The 22,172-nt window shown below is 33.1% G+C and overlaps 1 protein-coding gene across 3 annotated transcripts in view; it reads left to right on the plus strand.

Annotated features, from left to right (window-relative positions):
- LOC129919405 (uncharacterized) overlaps positions 1–22,172 on the plus strand; it is a 194,577-nt gene that overhangs the window by 142,047 nt on the left and 30,358 nt on the right. The window contains exon 1 of one of the 3 annotated variants that reach the window (XM_056000272.1): positions 19,955–20,725. The exons of the other annotated variants lie outside the window; for them this stretch is intronic. Coding sequence (XP_055856247.1) covers positions 20,525–20,725 — 201 coding nt within the window. The 5' untranslated portion in view covers positions 19,955–20,524. Of the gene's footprint in view, positions 1–19,954; positions 20,726–22,172 lie in introns of those variants that run through there. 3 annotated transcript variants of the gene reach the window in all.

Below are 22,172 nucleotides of genomic sequence, written 5' to 3' on the forward strand. Positions count from 1 at the left end.
TTTACATTGAATTTGGCCTTAAGATTTACTCATACTGTGTTCAACTCATTAAACTTTAATGCAACGCGGAACCACCTACTTTTTGCATACAATCTAATGTTTTCGAATGGAGCATTTGATTGTATCACTAAGTTGTCACGAAGGGAAAATGTCAACAATTAATTGTGTCCTCTCATCAATTAAAGCATTGATGAGCTTATAAAACGTTTTGTGTTTTGTTAATTTATTGTTATTGTGTACTTCCTCAATGAATTACTAGTTCTTCAGGGAATTAACCCATTTGACGAAATAGTCATCAATTCTCCATTGCTTATCAAGACTTGATACACCCTCGACTATTTGTCTGGTTTCCTTTGATTTGAATGTTTTAATATTTTTGGATGCAAACTGAATTTCACCAACTAATTTCAGCCAATATAAAACTTTACGATAATGCCTTAAATATTTGGAGCAACTTTCAGGAAAACTAGCCGAAATTTTCATTTAATGTTGCCACGAAAAATTGGAAGATTTTTAATTCCATTTTTTGAAAATGATACAAAATCTCTTCATTGTCAGATAATAACACTTTTAAAAATCAGCAAAGTCTTTTCTCCTCATGAAGATGAAACGTTAAATTCTTAGACTTTCTTGTAGTTGCTGTAGTTACATAACAAATTTAAGAAAACAAAAAAAATTGTCACTAAACTTAACTTCAACTGCAGCCCAAAACTTTCATAAAATTGTAACAAATCTTGACAAATCTTTTTACACTACAAAGAATTCTCTCTCACAATAAATTTTATTTTATTTCTTTTTCTTATTGAAACAAAGTTGAAAAAAAGAAGAAAAAAAAAACCATTTTACTGTTGCCAGAGAGCCACTACTATTATACAACTCAAGCATGCAAATTCAGTTCTTTTTTATTTTAATTCTAATTTTAAAGCTGACACTCAAAAAACTTAACAGCCACTCATAATTTTCTTATTTGAAAAACTAACTTATTATGGTGGCGTATACGTAACATCTTCTTCTCCTCGTCGTCATTGCACAGCACACCCTCTTTCTTGTGATTTTTGTGTTCTTTCTCGCGTCATGGGTTTTGACTTTTGAAATGTTTGAATACGTCAATGCCAAGCCGCACATGAAATAAACAACCCTTCCCTCCAACTATACCCCCACCCCTCAAACTGTTGGATCAATATTTAGGAAGCAATTGTATTGCATTACAACATTTTACATATCACTCATGCAACCTTTGAAGTGTTTACATGTTACATTGACCTCCTACAAAGTATGGAGACATACTTACATCCATTAGAGACGATATATATTTTCTTAGACTCTATATAAACAAATGAATCAACACACTTGTCGTCTGAGAGTCTTGAGTTGCATATAAGAACAAACATTATTACAAACCGCAGCCGAATGCGATTTTCAAAATACTATATATAGGCATTCCGTTACAAGTTCCTTGGTTATAAGTACACCGCCACCAGCTGGTGTGTCCTCGCCTCAAATAATACCAATGTAAGAGAGTGAGTTGACGATAAATCTTTTATGGCAAAAACGACACTTTCAGCACCTTTTATGGCAAAAACCAGGAAAGACTTACACAACGAGTCCCATCAGGAAACAAAATAAAAAGTAAAATCGAAAAACTTAAACTCAGGTGGTTGTTGGTTGGAGGGTGGTGTAAAAGGGGGCAAAGACTTTTGTGTTTGTTAATCTTACTGCAATGATATATAAAATAAAAGGCTGACAGAAGAATATTGGAAGAAATCGATAACACAATGAAGCAACAAGAAAATGTCAACAGACAAATAAGTGACAGGGCTGTTTTTAAGGATTTGAAAAAGAGCCTTTAGGCATAGCCTTTTGTAAATTGGGCCTTAAAGTTTGATTTTAAAACCAATACCAAATTTTGAAGATTTCTTACGGAATTTTTGTTGGTAAAATTGGTTTAAAGCAAGAGGCCTTAGTAATTAGTTTATTTAGGAGTCCGTAGCAGAGATGTTTTTTTCATGATAAAAGTACATACTCTTAGAGGCTTTGTCAACTACTCGCTAGATGTAGTACAGGCAGCCATGAAAAAAATTCCTAGTGTTGGAGGCTGGATTTAAACCCAGAATCTCTGGCGTGGTAGTTCATCCCAGAGAGAGCTCATTATTAAAAGTACAATTACACGGTGTAACACTCAAAATATACGCGGGCGGAGACCTATCAGGTTTTGTAGAGCTAGTCGCACTGATTACGAAACGGTATTTGAAAATCCCCTAACACCCCCAAAATCTGGAGTTACGGGCAAAAAACTGTTTTTTTGACCTTCACCCATTGAAAAAAATTTTACAGTTTCTGATAGAAGACAAATATACCTTTTCAACAATGTATAAAACATGTAACTCAGTTAAGCCACTTAGAATTTATAAGCTGTCAAAGTTAAAAAATTCCATTTTTTTCGTCATTTACCCAACTTCGGCATCAATTTAAAGTATATGTTTTCAAAACAATATGCTATTTAAAAAATATATTCTAAAATTATATCTATTTCCCAATCAATCGAGGTATTTTTTATGAAAATCACTTCAAAATTGGCTTAGATTTCAACCCAAATACAGAAATTCGAACTTTTAGGTATAGAACAAAAATGTTGTTTCGGCACGTAGTAGGATAACTTGGGCGCCAGGATTTGATAACGGGTTTTTGTAGAGGAGCTCAATACAAACATTTTTTCTTTGGAAGGGGGGTCTATCTCTCCCCGTTTAGGTGGGAGGGGAATTTAAAAAAAAAAAAAATTATCAAAATAAAAAAAAATTATTAAAAAAACAACGGCAACACTTACAGTAATAAATGATACCATTTCCGAAAGGAAAAATTGTACATTTGATTCTAATTTTTAAATCAATATAATATAACCAATAGTTCTTGAAATAATCGATTTCAAAGTTAAAAATAGGCGAAAAAATTTTTTTTAAAACTCATTTTATACTATTTTTGTCCAGACTGTGAATTTTAGTAAAAAAAAAAAAGAGTGTGTGTACACATGTACACGCGACTGAAGTTATACTTCTCATTCAGTATATGTAAATGAATTTCATTTGATATTTTTAACTTCTATTATTAAATTAATTACCACAATTCGTTTTTTTACATTTTTATCAAGTGAACAATAAATTAATTCTTTCATCCTCCTTGCGTCTATGTAGTTTTCAATTTATTCTGTGAAATTTATTTCACAGAATATTTTTATAAATAAGACAGATAATTTTTCGTTATCTTTTCTCTTGGTTTTTTTAATAGTAAATATATTTCTATTTTTTTTAGTAAAGTATTTCTTTTTTTATCATAATAATCCAGTCAAATAAGGGTTTAACCTCGGAATGAATGTTAGTAGAAATTTTTTTTGCTCAATATCTTCCTTTTGCCATTCTATAACATATCTCAAAAATCTAAAAAAATCTCATGTCCGCAAGTCCTAATTTTCTTGGTTTGAAAATAAGGTGCAGATTTTAAAAAATTAATAAGAAAAGTTTAAATTTTTATATGTATACCAACATAAGCGACATGATTTAAAGGTATTTTTTAACACTTATTCACAAAACTCACAAACAAGTCAACCTGACCATCCCTGAAAAGTAATGCACCTTATTCATGTTGATCTGACACAAATATCTGAAGTGTAGTTTTTCAATTTTTTCAAATCTGCACCTTATCTTCAAACCAAGAAAATTAGGACTTGCGGACATGAGATTTTTTTAGATTTTTGAGGGTAGTTAAAGAATATCCAAACAAAGATTAAAATGAAAAATTAGCCTATTAGCACTTATTCCTAAGATGAACAAGAATCTTCTTTAGTGCATATCCTAAAATTTGCCCCTCCATCAAAAAATGCCATTATTTCGTAGGTATATATATTTTTTGTAATGGATTGTTTTGATTTTTAATAATGATGGATTCTAAAATCTTCATGCAAAATTTGGTTCATCTACCATAACTTTTAAGGGTTTTTCGGCAGTAAGTTTGCAACTGTTATAATAATATGAGTTGACAGATGAAATACAGGTATAACTTTTTCCAGAGACGTCAGATTGTCTGATTTTAGATTTTTTGGAATCAGCATTAAAAAATACCTTGACATCATGTATCATATGTGTATATAATACCATAGCCTATTTCTGCTAATTTTGAAAATCTCCATTTCGCGATTTGACCTTGAAATCGCGACAAGCGGACATGAGATTTTTCTAGACTTTTGAGATATGTTATAGAATGGCAAAAGGAAGATATTGAGCAAAAAAAAATTCTACTAACATTCATTCCGAGATTTACCCCTTTTTTCTCCCTATTTTACTGTATTATAAAAAAAATTCCGGTACAATCCGGTTTTTCGATTTTTTCAAAATTCCGAGAAAATCGCGTTTGAAAGTTGGGGTAAATTTTTTTTTCGAAAAATCCCCGAATCTTTGAACGCTCCTGGAAGCTAAATCGCTTGAGAGCAATTTTTGGGAGTGATGCCAAATGATAGCTTGTCTCATGGGCCTACGCTTTGCACATTTTCAGATTTTTAAAAAATCGCCTTCCATGTTAAACCGCCACATCATGCCTATTTTTTCAGAATCGTGCCTATTTTTTTTTTACTTTTAAGTTCTCTCGGTTTGAGAACGCGTGGACCTACAGGGATGGGAGTTGTACCCACATGTAGGTTTGAGTCCCCGCTACCTTTTGGCATCAAAAATTTTATTTTCATTTTCTTCAAAATTCCGCGATATAGGCGTTGGAACGCTTTGATCTAGAGACAGGGGAGTGGTGCCATATGAAGGGTTATATTCTCAGCTACCCGATAGTGGTATAATCCGGTTTTTCGATTTTTTTCAAAATTCCGAGAAAATCGCGTTTGAAAGTTAGGGTAAAATTTTTTTTCGAAAAATCCCCGAATCTTTGAACGCTCCTGGAAGCTAAACCGCTTGAGAGCAATTTTTGGGAGTGATGCTAAATGATAGCTTGTGTCATGGGCCTACGCTTTGCACATTTTCCGCCACATCATGCCTATTTATTCAGAATCGTGCCTATTTTTTTTTTACTTTTAAGTTCTCGCGGTTTGAGAACGCGTGGACCTACGGGGATGAGAGTTGTACCCAAATGTAGGTTAGAGTCCCCGCTACCTTTTGGCATCAAAATTTTTTTTTTCATTTTCTTCAAAATTCCGAGATATATGCGTTCGAAGGCTTTAATCTAGAGACAGGGGAGTGGTGCCATATGAAAGCTTATATTCTCAGCTACCCGATAGTGGTATAATCCGGTTTTTCGATTTTTTTTCAAAATTCCGAGAAAATCGCCTTTGAAAGTTGGGGTAAAATTTTTTTCCGAAAAATCCCCGAATCTTTGAACACTCCTGGAAGCTAAACCGTTTGAGAGCAATTTCGGGAGTGATGGCAAATGATAGCTTGTGTCATAGGCCTACGCTTTGCACATTGTCAGATTTTTAAAAAATCGCCTTCCATGTTAAACCGCCACATCATGCCTATTTTTTCAGAATCGAGCCTATTTTTTTTTTACTTTCAAGTTCTCCCGGTTTGAGAACGCGTGGACCTACAGGGATGAGAGTTGTACCCAAATGTAGGTTAGAGTCCCCGCTACCTTTTGGCATCAAATTTTTTTTTTTAATTTTCTTCAAAATTCCGAGATATAGGCGTTGGAAGTTGGGGCGCTCACTTTCAGCTCAGCTCACTTTCAGCTCAGCTCAAATGAGCTGAGCTATGGTACCTAGCTCAAAAGTGAGCTAGCTCAAATTTGAGCTGAGCTGAAATGTGAGCTTTTTGCAACCCTGGCAACTTGCCACATGGAAATTACCACATGCCACTTGTCACATGCCACTTGTCACATGCAACTTCCCACATGCAACTTGCCACACGCAACTTGCCACATTCAGCTTGCCACATGCAACTTGCCACATGCAACTTGCCACATACAACTTGCCACATGCAACTTGCCACATGAAACATGTAACTTGCAACGTGTTGTGTGTTTTATGTTTGCCGTACTGTGGCGTACTGCATTTTTAAATACTAAAGTACTGCCTACTCTAAAGGTGAAACGACAGCCCTGCTACCCAGGGTGATCGCGTCATAATCCCTTTGACATTCTTGTCAAAAAGTAAATTTTCATACTCACCCTCCCATAAGAAGTATAACTTCAAAAATTACTCACACAGAAAACTACCTCAATTGATTCCTTATCGAACAGTAAAAACTATATGTTTCTATGTCTTCTAGTTTTTGATAGATCTCCGCCCGCGTATATTTTGAAACCTCATTTTTGTAACACCGTGTTATTATTGACTTTTTATATTCTCGCCTTGGCTTGAATTTTGAATATTTGATGGGCAATACTGCCCCGAAATTAGAAACATCTGAATTGAGTCAGTTTCTCATTGAGTAACATTTTTCCGAAGCTACTTTCATTGCCTTATGTCTTTTCTTCATTTTAACTCAAAGCTCGGTCCCTTTTGTTCATCGGCTTTAAAGAGTGCCACTTGTCTAAGTCACCTACGGTCTATAAAATTTTGCATTTTCAAGAGTCGGTTGAAGTTCGAGAACTCTTCCGCACGGAAAAGTTTTAGCAAGTAAAAACCAGGTACAAAACTGGGCTGCTGCTTACTTAAAAGATGGAACGATTTCCGTTTACTAGTTAAAAATTTGTCAGTTGCAATCGTTTATCTGCGGGTTTGCCGTCGATTTGTCAGGTTTGTATAATAATTTGGCAGATTTGTACATTGATTTGCCGGGTCTACGGGCTGATTTTTCGGGTGTCCTCTTAGATTTACTGAATTCGTTGCTTGATTCTGCAGTTGCGTCATTTGAATTGTTGAGTTAAAACGGTCCATTAACCAAGTTCTCTTGTCAAATTGCCTAGATTGCTTATTAATTTGTCAGAAGTTAGCAAAATTAATTGGTTAATTTTGCAGGTTCACAAATTAATTTCTGTGTTTGCAACTGGTTGCTCTGCTAGATTTGCTGGATACTTTCGCTTATTTTTCCGATTCTGGTCTTTAATTGATAGATATTTCCAAAAATTTACAATGTTCACACATTTATTTGTCGAATTCACCCTTATTAATATAGATTCGCCAGAATCTTAATTAATAATTTTTTGAGTTCGACGTTTAATTTCTCACGTTTGCTGAATCAATCGGTGATTTGTGAAATTCCTCTTTCATTCTTTCGTTGAGTTTCAGGTTCTCTGTTGAAGTGTGCTTATTGATTTTTATGATTCAGTTGTTTAATCATCGAACGCCTAACTTTGAATCAATAAAAAAAAAGTGGCTCCCGGGCGAAGACGCTTACTTCAAAAATCTGATAAATTTGTCATCGCAAACAATTTTACCCCATAATCGGGTACAAGGGCGCACTTCGTTATAAAGTCACTCCTGACAACAATATTGTAGATGTCACATTATGCATAACAATAGTTCAATAGATTCCTTATTCCTTCCAAACCGACAAGAAAAACATTTCCAGTTGAAGAAACTCACCACCCATCTTTTACTCCCATTGAATGCAAGGACACTAGTTAATTGGCTACAAATTACTTTTTGTGTCGCCAATTGAATTCAACTCAGTAACTGGCTTCTTCTCCAAGGAAGGAAGGAAGGACAGATATTACTTGTGTGACGCCTAGAGGTAAAAAGATTTCGAACAAGAACAAGTTATAAAAGTCAACAAATCTCTCTTAGTTCGTCGAAATGAGACATAAATCCAATCTCCAGTGCCTTGTAGATCTTCTCGCAGTGTCGACGATGAGACGACGACATGGGACTATAAATCTTCTCTCTAACTCGATTGATTTCAAGAAAAAGAAGAAGAAAAAAAAGAGACTTTGGCATTCCTAAGGCTGTCAACACGAGACTGCGACGACGACTACGACTTTTTTCGAATTCAAGTAATTGAATTAAATTCGACAGAAGACAACCTCTTCCACTCTCTCCCCTTTCTATAGGCCAATCTTTGTGGCTTTGGTACTCGACTCGTGCATAGTTTTCTGCTGATTGTGGTGTGTTAAAAGTCTTACATACCATCCAAGTGAAAAACTGTCGACTTTGACAAATAGGAATCCAATACATTTCGCTCTGGTGTAAAATGTGCCTCCCATGGTGGCGGTGTCCCTCTCTTCAATGCAGACAAGAGACACACATAAGGAAAAGCAGCTTGGGCTTGTTGGCGAATACCGAATAAATGGGATTAGAGGTAATTAGACCTCTAACAAGAGAGGGGTGTTCTTGGTGAGCTTTAGTCATGTCTAGAAAGAAACCCCCATATACACAAGCAGCTGTTTAGAATGTTCAAGTCCATGAATCATATTTCGGCTTCCGTGCAAAAGTTTTTCATTTTTTTTTTCGATTTCTAATCAGGCAGACGTGCGGAAAACTTTTCTCTGTTTCAATGGGAAAAGTTTTTTTCTCCGGTAGAGGTGGTTTGTTTAACTTCTCACCGACGAATGATTGTTTTGATTTAGGGATTGGATTGGAAGAAAATCTCACTTCTGACACTTTGTTATATAATGTTCATAAAAAAATGTTTACTTTTGTTTTAAAAAAGGGATTTACAATGTAGAATTTATTGGTTTTTTTTTGGTGTCTATTTGATTTTGTATAACAGTCAAATGATGTGTATATTTTATGATGGATTCGCTTGACATTATCAATTAGATTTATGGGAAAAGTTTTGAATTGGAAGAAGGGAATGAAATTTGTTACGTTTTCTTGAAAAAGCGGATTTTAAGAGACACATTTAGGGAAGTACGTAAGCTTCAGTTTAAGCGTTAATTTTGTCATTACTGAGTAAAATTTTGGCTTATCCAAGTTATTTGATTTCTTGGTGCTGTAAAAATATTAACACCTTCAAGAACATAATTGATTGTTCTTGTAAAATCATGGATTCCACTAAAAACACGGGCCGATTCGAGAAATGTCGCTTTGGCTTTGTAAAACTATGGATTGCTTATTTTTACGAACCGATTCCAAAGTAAATAATTCACGGGTGGTCTGAAAGAAACCAGTTGTTGACTTCGGTGAAATCCCACGTTAATTGGCTACGGCCGGCGATAAAATCACGAATTACTTCTGTTGAATCACAAAAGCTTCCGTAAAAACCATAAGTTTTCTCTGGGTAAATCAAATGTAATTGGGGTTCAGAATCATGGATTACTTCAGATAAGTCACGGATTGGTCCGTTAAAATCCGGGATTGGTTCTATAAAACCAAATATCCCGGGAAAAAAACACAAATTTCTTAAGCAACATTTAGTAAAAGAACGGAATGCTCCGAAAATATAGCAGGATCCTGTTATAAAATCACGGGCTTATTCATTATTTGATTCGGTTTAAAATCACGGGATGATCTGTCAAATGCAAATTTGCTTCGGTAAATTATGAATTGCTGAGTTATAACTACGAACTACGAATTTCTTCCGTATCTATTTAGTGAAATTACGGCTTGCTCCAAAAAAAAAAAAAAAAATCACAGCATTTCCCAATAAAATCTCTGGCTGATCTTATAAATTTCAATTAGCTTCCGTGAATTAAAGATCACTCCGTTAAACAACGATTCATTAAGTGTTGCCTCAACAAAATGATGTAAAATTGATAAAATCATGCGTTATCTCGTTGACAACCATTATAAACCGTGATTTTACTTCTTAACTCATGGAATACTAAAGAAGAGATTATCCCGTAAGATCTTAATTTGACTACAGTTTGTATTTGTAAAATCACGGTTACTTCGGTGAAATGAAGGATTAATCTGTTAAAACTGTGAATTTTTTGAAGAAATTTCACATATCACCGTCTCGTAAAAATTAAAAATTGATCAGGTAAAATCGTGGGTCGCTTCAGTAAATTTAAGAATTGATTTAATAAAATCCCGGAGATCCCCGGTAAAATCCAGTTGTCTGAATAATATTCATAACATGTCCCCTCGATAAAATCAGATATCGGCTCGGGATACTCCAGAACTACTCAGGGGAGAACACGGATCATATAAAACGACGAAATAGTCCATGAAAATCACACGTTTTATCCTGATAAAATCACGGATTTCTTCTATAAATTTACGGATTTCTTCTTTAAATTCACGGGATTCTCAAATTAATAACGATGTCAAATTACGTGTTGTCTTAAACGATCAGAAATTACTACTACCGGAGACCATGATTTTGCTCAGGAATTTTTACATTTTAAAATCATAGAACTTCGGTAAAATGACGGGTTTACCCCGCCAAATCGTAAATTTCTTCCGTTATTTAATGCACATGCATATGTTTGTTAGTTTAATCCTGGTTTTCCTCATTATAATTAAAAACTTGGTTATAATCACCGTTATCTTGGTCAACTGACGGATTGTTTCTGTAAAATTTCAGGTTGATTTAAGAATACCACGGTTCGTTGGGTAATTTCTCGCATTTCCTCCGTTAACTAACAAGCTGATTCGATAAATTACGGTTAGCCCCTTTTAAATTACGGAATGGTAAAATCATGAATCTTTCGGATAAAACGACAAAATACGGATTGGATAATAAAATCACAGACTTCTCCGACAAAATGGTAGAGAACCACCGTAAAATTGATGTTTATCTCGGCAAAATCAAGGATGGCTTTTTCAAAAAATGTTTTAAGAAAGTCGGTGTATTTCAAGTTGTCCTGAAGAATTACGATATGTCGTAGAATTTGTTCCCACAAAAGTTCAAAACAAGTGCAGGCACAAAAACGATATCAAAACCTCGATGAAACTGCTTATGTACACTGTACAGGCTTAAAATAATTTTAAATATTTTTTTCTTAAAAAAACTAAAAAAAAAAATGAAAACAAAATACGACCTTTAGGAATTTGCTTTATTGAAGTATAACTTTAACAAAAAGCAGACGAAAAATTCTTGAACTTTTTTAAGCAAATTCCCAAAGCCTCAAAGAGAAGAGTGATGTGCAAACAAAAATTTTGGCGAAGAGCAAGGTCGTCGAAGAACGACCAAATCCGACGACGACGGTAACAAAAAACCACAGCCCAAATGTATTCATTGCTCAACCCCTTTAGGCGATTAAGTAAACTCTCAAGAGGATATAAAATATCACAAATCAACTGCCTGCCACCGAAGCACCGAGAGGCTGGGGAACGAGAAGCCGCCATTAAAAAGATATACCTACTATAGACTTTCCTGCATAATGGGGGCCACTCTGGCTTTCAGCCAAATTTTATTTCTTTTTATTTGGATCCATCGAAAATGTGTTACCCCCAACTCAAGTGTGTCGGACGACTCATTGTATGGCAATAGTATGTAGGTAAAAAGGAGGGTATATTCATTCACATCACAAAGGGTATTATCTCATAGATTACGCGAACATAGCTTATGACAGAATTGAGAATGAGAATGAAAGAGAACACACACAGAAATACAATCAGCTACTTTATCCGGAGGCATATACCAAATATTTGTTATCCTATTAAATTTTATGTGTGGTAGATGCGGGTGGTGTAGAGTTGCCAGCCAGAACCAGGTCTCAGATTTAAGGAAAAAATAAAAGGACGGTTTTTTTTATTTTTATTTTTTTCTCGTTTCAAATGGAAGAGCACTTTATACTTTTTTGACAAATTATTATAAATGGTGTTTTTTCATGTGGTAGATTTTTAGAAGGTCATGAAATTAAAGTTGGGAGTGACTTTCTGGTATTAAGTGGTTTATATGTATAAATGGGCGTTTTGACCAGATATTATGTACATAAATGGTTGTGTTTATTTTTTAAATGGAAATTCGATATTTAATCTCATAATGAAGTACCTACCTAATTATATTTAATCTTTATAAATAAAAACTAAATGTTTTTCGTTTGTGGAATTTCAACTTGGGAATTGTTGAGTCAATTTGGGTCAATTTTTGAAAATTATTATAGTATTCTTTCGAAATAAGTTTTTTTTTTAAGAAAAGAGAAAATGGAAATAATTCGAAGAAAAACTACATTTCTACACGGTTAAAAATTTTGGTGTAGATTCTAAGAAAATTTGGGTTACATATGAGGCAACCCCAACTAACAATTTTACTTGCACAAGGGTCTAACGAAGCTGTTTCGATTTTAGAAATATTGCTTGTATACGACCATAGAGAAGCCCATCTGGCCCACCCGAGAAGCTTGATAGGCCTTAGAAGAGTCATATGCAAGTTGATTGGAGAGACTCATAACATGTCTTTAATGCCTTATAGAAACAACCAACATTTGAAATTTGAAAATGTGTATTATTGTTGCAGGCTTTTATTCTTATTTAGAAGCTCTGAGTAGACTTGTCGAAGGATTGTGAAAGTCTAACGAGGTATATCTTAAATAGAATAAAGAAAAAAAATATTTTTTTTTTTTCATTTTTTTTTTGTGTACCTATTACTTTTTATTTTTTCATTTTCTTCTTTGTTTTCGATCCAGACAAGTTTTGCTTCTGAAATTAAATTTCCAAACACAATTGTATTGAGAAAAAAACTTCTTACTTACTTGACGCATTTTGCTGGGTTTGAACCTCGTACATCCTGATTGATAGTCCGGTACCTTACCCATCGAGCTACTCAGGTATATAATAAAAGAGTTTCAAATTTGGACTAGTTGAAACCAGAGCTTCCTAAGGGCTTCGATTTAACTTCCTGATGAGTTGCACTATCTTAAAGAATATGGTGACCATTTGTGTTTTTTTTTTTTTCAAAGTTATTATTTTTGGTTATTTTCTGTTTTTTTTTTTTATCTTGTAAAAAATTATTTAATAAAGACTAAATAATATTATATACTGATTGTCAAACCATGTCATTATTGAGAAGATGAAAGAGAATAACTTGTTACTCAAGAACAATTTTTTCTGGAATATCTGAAAAATTCGGTTTTTTTTAGACTTTAGAGGTTTCACCCGGATGCCGTCAAACCCCATTTTTCCGAAGCAGAAAAAAAATTTTAATTTTTTTGGGCTTTTGGCTTTTTCTTGAAAATTAGAGAATTAACTTTGTTTTGAACTTAGATAAAAAATCTAAAATGTCCATCACTATTTTATATTTAAATAAGTGGAGAAGATTAAAATCTTGTTTTCCTTTCTTCTCCACTTACTTGAATATGAACTCCGAATTGGTCAGTAAACCTATTAAAAATTTTAAACCAATTACCGATATGAAAAGATTCACTTTTCCATTTATTTCTTTATAACAATGAATAAAAAAACCAAAAATGGTCACCATAATGGCACTTATCCAAATATTTCTTATTCTCATGAGTTTGCCTGACAGTTTAAAAAATTTAGCTTGTACTCACTTTCACAGGGCTTCTAGAAATAAAATTAGGGAGCCTAACTTCGCTTAGGCAAACTTATAAAATTTAATGCTTTTTACAATGTTTTGCTTGTACTTAAAGGACTTCTACAAATATAAATAAATATCCCCTAACTTCGCTAAGGCAAACATATAAAACTAAAAGCTTTTCGCGCATGCGCCGGAAATTGAACTTCTTTTTTTCTCACACAGAGATGCAAAACATACAATTATGTAAGTCGTTATATTTGAAAGTGATATTAAACATAATTTTCAATCAAAAACAATGATTCAACAATTTTTTAATTCAAATATTAGAATGTAGTAACTATGTATAACACATTTATTTTGTGGAATATTTGTTTAAAAAGGCAAAACCGTTTAACTGCGCTTTATTTGAAATTCAACGTAATTTTTTTTTTTTTAATGAATATCACGACTCATATACTATTGACATAATTTTGGTAATATAGAACTATAATAATAAATGCATTTAAGGCAATTGTATAAGTTGTAGTTACTTCTACCGTACTAAAAAACCTACCTTAGTCATTTTTGAGTCTAATAATTTTCGAATTGGATAAAAAAAAAATACATAGCATTCATAAAGATTTTTTAAGCAGTTCTAATACAATTTCTTTTGCAAAGCCATTTAAAAGAAGTTATTGGCTTTTATTTCTTGTGCTTCTACAATGGAATTTCATGTGGCCATATTGAAATTTAAACGAAATAATTTCATTAATGCTTGTAGAAATTTTTAAATTCCACTTGCACTAGGTTTCTAGGAAGCGGTTAACGAAAGTTAAGCCTCGGAAGTTTGAATTTTCGATTCACAAACTAAATACAAGCCCTGTAGAGATAATAGCTGCAAGAAATTAAAGATCCTAACCTTGTGGAAGTAAAATTGTTAGTTGGGACACCAATGTTTTATTTAAATATATTAATTTGGCTGTATTACATTGTTAAGTCTTATGCAAAATTTATTGACGTTTAAATTTTTTTGTATTAAAAATCAAGGACGTTTTCCTGAATTTAATGTTTCAGTTTAGTACATAATGATATTTCATTCTTTTTCTTTTTTAATATTTTTTTATTAATTAAAGTATTTTCTTTCTTTACTTTTTTTAAAATAAAACAAAACATTATTTAATAAAATGATTCCTCATCATAAATATGATAATGTTGATTATTATTATCTCTTTAATTTTTTTTACACAAACTATGTGAAGTGAAATCTTATTGCCAATCAAAATTTTGTCAGTAATTCATAGGTACATATTACTTTGAAAAAAAAAAAAACAAAGCGCTTTCAAAATAGTGCAAATTCAGATTTTTTTGTCAGAAAAAAGGTTACCAAAAGCATTTTTCTTAACCAAAATAGTTTTGTATAGGTACTTTTTCAGGTTGCGATAACCCTAAATCCATGCACAAAAAAAATGTATTTCTTTTTTAAAATGGCTTCCATTTTCGTTTACGTTTTAAAATAGTTTGATTAAAATTTGATTTTCTTGCGTTAAAAAAAGAAGACGATTATATTATTTCAATTCATAACCAGATAAAGTTATAATTTAGGAGCAAAGGAAACTTTCTTATATTTCAATACTTTTGATTACATTTTAATGTTTTGTATTTCGATCTAATACATTTAAATTTTTTGCATTTGAAATAAATAAAAAAAAACTCTGTAATAAAATCGGAATATTAAAAACTAATAATTTTTGCTTTAAAAAAGGCCCATAATTGCAAAGGTTGTATTAAAAACTACGACAGAATTTTTAACCGTGTAATATTTCGTGCTAAAATAAATTAAAACACCACTAATTGCATTTAACCCTATTTTTATCTTACTATTTTTGGTTAAACTTGAATGTCGATAAATAAGCAGTTTTAAGAGGAAAAATTAGAGCTATTTAAACAAAAGAGTTGAGCAGCGAACTTTGTTTTTTTTTTATTTCCTTATTCTTCCCTAAATAATATTAACTATGTGCTTACAAAAGTATAAAATTAACATACTTTAAATAAATATTACTTAAGTAAATTGTGAAATTAATCTTATAAATACACATAACCTACATAAATGGTTGTCACGTCACTCTCTAAAATATCACGCCACATCTAAAATATTTAGATGTGGCGCTTTTAAATTTTCGAGTTGAGTTGTTTCTGCTTACTTTTGTAATTCGCGCATTAACGCCATGAAAAAAATATTTGAGCATTTTTCCATGGTAAATTCGACGCTCTAAAAAAAAACCCATAATTTGAAAAATTTAAATCAACACAAAAAATGACCAGAGAAAATTTCCCAAGAACCATATACCAGCCTAATATAATTATCAACCATAAAGCATTGGGAAAGCCTTATCATCAGATTTTTGTTGCTCGTTTTAATTGCAAAGTTGCTATACATCCTCTAACATACATATATTTGGAAGCCAGTTTGTCCTCGTATTTTCCATTAAGTTTTTTTTTTTTGGTAATACTAACATAGCGTAAAAATTCTTATTGATGGAATTATTAAAACAACTTGTTTCATGTCATTTATTCCTTCCTGGAACACGAAAGAGAAAATAGTTGGCATCCTTAAAGTGATTATTCAGCATTGAACGCTCCATCGATTCCAGATTTATTTTTGATATTATGTTCATGATTTCGTAGAAGACTTTTCGAATGCTTGCCAAAAAAAATTCCAATAAACTCTGATGTTATACCGAAATCTATATGAATAGCATTTTTTACAGAGAGTATTTTTTTTTGTTGTCTTCAATCATTTAAAAAAAATGTTGTTCAGTGTTTTGTTTCGCTTTAGGGCCAACACTCTTAAATATGTTTCTAGGCCAGAAATAACAAAAAACGTGCCTGCTTGTAAACCATAATTACATTTCACTTCCATTTTCACATTTCTTTTTTTTTTTTTTTTCAAAACTCCTAATTCAGGTACCTATGCAATTTCTCTAAAGATTTAGTTCAACTGTTCAACCATTTACCCAAACCCAAACCCAACCCAACTACCAACCATAGCACTGCTCTGCTAACAAATCCGCATTCATTCTAAATTATAAAATATTTCACCTTCTGTATCTTTAGATATCTGTACACAGTGGAATTTCTTTTTTCAATTTATAGTTACTCCAGATAAACATCCATTTAACCATGTCACGCTGATTACTAACCCGCGGCACTCGGCCAAAAGTCTTCCTTGAACCAACTAACCATCTTCTACGTTCGTTTTTCTATTCAATGACAACAACACCATACAAAAAAAAAAAGAAGGAATTATATTCATTCACCTGCATAGCTTGCTCATTAATTTTATATTCCTTGAACAGAGTAGAAAGGAACCTTTTAGAGATGTGATGATGTATATAGCATGCCTATAAACAAAGATACAGGGAGGCTACCTTAATGCAACCAACTTGCGCGCAGCGCATATATGAATGCAACACAAATCTAGTTGGTAAATCTGTCGCATTATGAATACCACAAGGTTTTGGCCGGACTTAGTGTACATATTTAAAGGTGATCCTATGCAGATTTGTTAAAACTTGGACGTCATCCAGTTGAAAACATCTGCTACTAACACAATATTGTATGGACTTCTTATATACAGTGCTGTGAAAAAATATTAAATTATTAATTTATTTATTGACCACCTAAAAACAAGCGGACAAATCTTCTTAATTTCTTGAATATGCAATTTTAAAAGAAATCCACTTAATTTAAGCGGAAAATCATCTTATTTTAAGGTGCCATTTTTTTTTCGTATGAGTCTAACTAATCGTAGAGCCGAATTTTCACGAGTCTATTTTAGCCGCACGATATATCGCACGGCTGAAGTCGTCTAGGGTTCTTCTATGGAGATTGTTACTTTAGTCCCCTGCGGCTTGCATTAACCCGACTCGACTTACGCCGAAAACCTTCGCTGCGCACGACAAAAGTCGACTCGTGAAAAGTCGGCATAAGGCGCCTCTACAACACAAATTTTAGTTTTGATAAATGTTGCCTTTTTTTAAGACAATCCGAAATAGCAGACATCTCTAATTAATTTGGAACGTGCGCCTCAACTTTCTTTTTTAAAACCTTAAAAAAGTGGCAGGTACCTCTTGCTTATTTTCCTGATCACTTGGGCTGGTAAGCCTGGGTCAGGGTAAAATTGGATATCCTTTTTGTTATAAATTGTTCATCATAGAAAAAATCTTTTCCTCAGAAGTTCCGTGGGTGATTTTCGACACTTTTTCTAGGCTTAATTTCTTTTCAAAGTATTCGGCAGAGGTTTTCCCTAAATCTTTTTTTATTCCTTTATTTAGCGGCTGTGAAAACTGGCTGCTTCTTACAAAAGACATTGCTGATCTTCTCAAAGATCGCAGTTTAGGTTGATTGCTTGGAATATCTTCCGTAGCTGAATTTCAAGTTTGTGAAATTTCAAACAATTGAGTTTGCTTAGGTCCGTCCGATAAGTCGTGCCTTCGATTATTCCTTTGAAGAAGTTTTCTTAGCCACTATTTATTATAATGTTCTTGTGTGATCTTCAAAACTTCGATATTTGTGGTTATAGGTTATAGCAAGCAATTCCTCACTAAAATTCTTTCTTGCCACCGTTCATCATCGATGGTCCCTATGGGTCATTTGCAGGCTAGTTTTCTTTAGAAAAAAAAAAAAACAGTTTTTCGTAGTACTTTAATAACAGTAATAATAACAGGAGCAAGGCCAAGTGACTAACAGCTCTTAACCATTCTGTAGGTGTGTGACTAATTTTCAAAAATGGAAGGGAACCTCAATTAACCGCCGAGTCCAAACTGCTAAGGATCAGAGATGCACTTTTTCATGACAATGATACTCATGATACCCATTAAAAAATAATATTTTTAGGTGGTTGAAGTTGGGATACAAACCCAGACCTCTGGCGTCATAGTCCATCGCACTGAAAATTGCGACACGGGGTACTACAAGTTAAGCGAAGATTTACGACATTTACAATATTTCGAGCTTTTCAAAAGAGAGACCGCAGTTTTTTAGTACTAAAAACTAGAATTCAAGTTCCTCTTACTTTGTGTGCTTCTGGTTAATTGCTGTTCTTGCATTTTGCTTAGCCAACACCGTTTAATTTCATTAATTCATCTTTTACATCTTTAGAACTTTATTGTTTATTTTTTTTTTGTCTAATTTCTTCAAAGTTCTTCCGTTTTTCTGCATAAGTCGTTTTTTATTTGAAGAAGTGGATCTTTCTTGGAAACCATGGACTATTCACAGAAAAAGAGCATTAAAAGTTGATTGGCTTTGGAGGGTTTTCGTGAAAATACTTTGCTTAACTTTGCGTAATTCCAACGAAAACACTACTTATACAGGGTGTCCCAAAAGTTAACGTCGAAACGAAAACGGTAGATAGGGTAAGTGGTGACAGTTATCAGAAAAATAATAAAAAAAAATCGCAGCCATATATTTTGGGAGTTATGGGCATTTGAAAAAAAAGTCGAAAAAATGGTCACCCTACGACGGTTTTTCATGTGCCGTGACTATAAATCTTAATTTTTCTCATTTTTTTCTTTTGTTACGGAACCTTGAATAACCCTGCTATCAAATGCATTCAAAAATTTTAACTCAGCTGCATGAGTTTTAAAGAAAATATTACTTTTTTACCCAACTTAGTACTAAAAAATTTTACATGACTCTAATTCTATGAGCCGTAGTGTAAAAAAATGCACTACAATGTCTCGGCAAGTTGCCTTAAAAGTTGGTGTGTTCAATTCTCTTTTCAAAATGGTATAACATTGTTGGGAATATTTCATAAATAACCGAGATAAATTTTTTTTTTCTTAAGAAATCCGACTTTTTTTTAGGTAATTTTTCCATATTATTTAAGTTTTTGTATTCTGAAAGGTTCTGAAAGAGTAAAAAACTTGAATAATATGGAAAAATTACCTCATAAAAAAGTCGGATTTCTTAAGGAAAAAAAATTTATCTCGGTTATTTATGGAATATTCCCAACAATGTTATACTATTTTTAAAAGAGAATTGAACACACCAACTTTTAAGGCAACTTGCCGAGACATTGTAGTGCATTTTTTGTACACTACGGCTCATAGAATTAGAGTCATGTAAAATTTTTTAGTACTAAGTTGGGTAAAAAAGTAATATTTTCTTTAAAACTGATGCAGCTGAGTTAAAATTTTTGAATGCATTTGATAGCAGGGTTATTCAAGGTTCCGTAACAAAAGAAAAAAATGAGAAAAATTAAGATTTATAGTCACGGCACATGAAAAACCGTCACAGGGTGACCATTTTTTCGACTTTTTTCAAATGCCCATAACTCCCAAAATATATGGCTGCGATTTTTTTTTATTATTTTTCTGATAACTGTCACCACTTACCCTATCTACCGTTTTCGTTTCGACGTTAACTTTTGGGACACCCTGTATAGTTTTTTGATTATTCTTGAGGTCTTAACAATTAAGTTTGATGATATTTGTGACTGTGTTTCTTGGTCTTGGCTAACTACAATTATTCTTGAGCTATGCTAACAACCTCACTTACCTAAAGTAAAGATCCATTGATTTTAATGCACTCAAATTAACAATTTTGGAGAAAGTGAGTGCGTGAAATATGTTGGAAAAACTTTGGTGTACAGAATTGCTAGAATACATTTGATTAGTATTGAGAATATGAAGAGAGAGAGAGAGCTAATGCTTCTGAAGAAATAGGTTGATCAATCGGATTAACAATGTTTGCGGCTTCCTTAAACATAATTACATAATCGGCAACTATAATCCTAAATTTTAGGGCAGCGCTGCATTTTACGTAGAAAACTAATAGAAATTAGCATACGAAACATTTTTTTTCACAGCACTATACCTTCGTCAATACCTCATTTCACAAGGACAAAAACTAGAGAGAGAGCTTTGTCGACAACCACCATACAACCGCGCCGCCAGGCTTATTAAAAATTCAATGTTCTATTCTCTGGATAAGGCAATATAGCAGGAGTCTCTCGTATTGATGGAATCTTGCTTTCAACTCTGTTAGGAAGATTGTTTTAATGCTTTTACCACTTGTTCATCAAGAAACAACAACAACAACCATCCCCCTAAAGCCTTTTATTTTACTTTTTTATCACTTCTGGATGTTATGCACTTTAATGGATCTCTTGGGATGCATGGATTCTCAAAAATTGTGTCTCCTACCATCAGTTTAGTAACACACAGTTCTCATAAACATCCTTTCCAAGCAGGATGTTATTCTGTAAAAAGTGTTGGATAGATTTTGGTGAATCTGAAGCTTATGTTACGTGTTCGGGGCCATGTGCGGGTCTATTTCATCCGAAATGTGTTAATTTGACAAAAACTACTGTCGTCGATGTTTGTGAAATTGACGAACTTGAGTGGTATTGCGTAAATTGTCGTCAAATGTACAGGTTACAATTGTATTTTGAGGTTAGCAAGAAAAGAGGTCCTTAAATTTTTTTGTCTTTTATTTTCTTGTTTGTTTTTGTGTGTAATTAAAAAAGAAGAGAGAAAACAAAAATAAAAAATAAAAAACAACAACAACAAAAACAGCTTGTTGAGTAATTTACCACTCGAGTTTATAGTGCGAGTGTTTGTTGGAGTGGTTTGCGGCATCTTAACGGAGACCTTCAACTTTTAAGTGTCACTGGTGAACACATTGTTGTCGAAGAAAACACACAAACGCAACACACAAAGCAAAAAGAGTCATTAAGTCATGTTTGTGAATGTGCGAGTGTGTTTCTGTGTGTGTGTTTTGTTTGTGTATTCACATATCATTTTCAACCCAAAATCCTCTCGGATAACAAGAGCAAGGAGACCAAAATTTTCTAATACCTTTTCTACCACAAAACAAATAACAATCCTTTTGAGTCATATCACACATTTTGACACATTACTTTAGGGCAAGACTGTAATGAACTACTTCATTGCCACCCTGTCATTGTGTATTGACAGTTGACACCCCTACCACCACCACCGCTTGAAAGATGATGATAATGGCTGTCGACGACGACTGTAGGACGTCGACGACGATGTCAGAGAAGGAGTGTTTTTTTTTTTTATTTTTGTGAATTTGTCATGTGTGTGAGGTTTTTTGTTTCATTTAATGACTCCACCTCACTTTACCTGCAAAAGTATCAAATTTCTATCTCAAAGTCAGTTTTGAAAGGATAGATACATTGGAAAGAAAAGGCCATTGTCGATATAGAAGATTTCTATCTTTCTGTATGTACACATTGCTTTCATATAGGATTAAGGAAGGATTCTTTAGACTTTCTAATTTAAGTTCTATATGTACCTAAGTATGTGAGTTATATTTGTATTGGGTATAAGGGTAAATTGTAAATATATAAATTTGTTTGGGTATAGAACTTGAGATTTCAATTAATTTTGACATTTCGATGACAAAATTACTAATAAGGGGAGGGTATCCCAAAACTACCCACCATTCCATAAAATTAAGGTAGTGTCAGATATTGTTTTCATTTTCCATGTTGTTTTTAATCACCATAATTCATCCTTTCCGAGGACAGAAACTTTGGGAAGAAGATGTTTTAGGATAAAAACATTAAACAAAAAGTATAATAATTTGACACAATTCCCTTCGTGAATCCAATTTTCTGGCCAGTTCATTCATTTTTTTCAGGAACGTTGTACCTTCTTGATAGTGAAGTAGACTCCATAGCAGATTTGATCAAAAATTTATTCCCTAAAGGTTCCTAAAGGAAAACAACCGAAAATATTCTCATGGTTTGATTAAAGCTGAAATGAAGTTATACGGGTTAGAAAATTAAAGCAACTTTACAGAAGAAATCAGTAAAAAGTTTATATGAAGACCTAAAAAATACAACAAAGTTTTTCCTAAACCCAGTAAAAA

This window comes from Episyrphus balteatus, chromosome 4, assembly GCF_945859705.1.
Source record: "Episyrphus balteatus chromosome 4, idEpiBalt1.1, whole genome shotgun sequence".
NCBI classification, from domain to species: Eukaryota; Metazoa; Arthropoda; class Insecta; order Diptera; family Syrphidae; genus Episyrphus; species Episyrphus balteatus.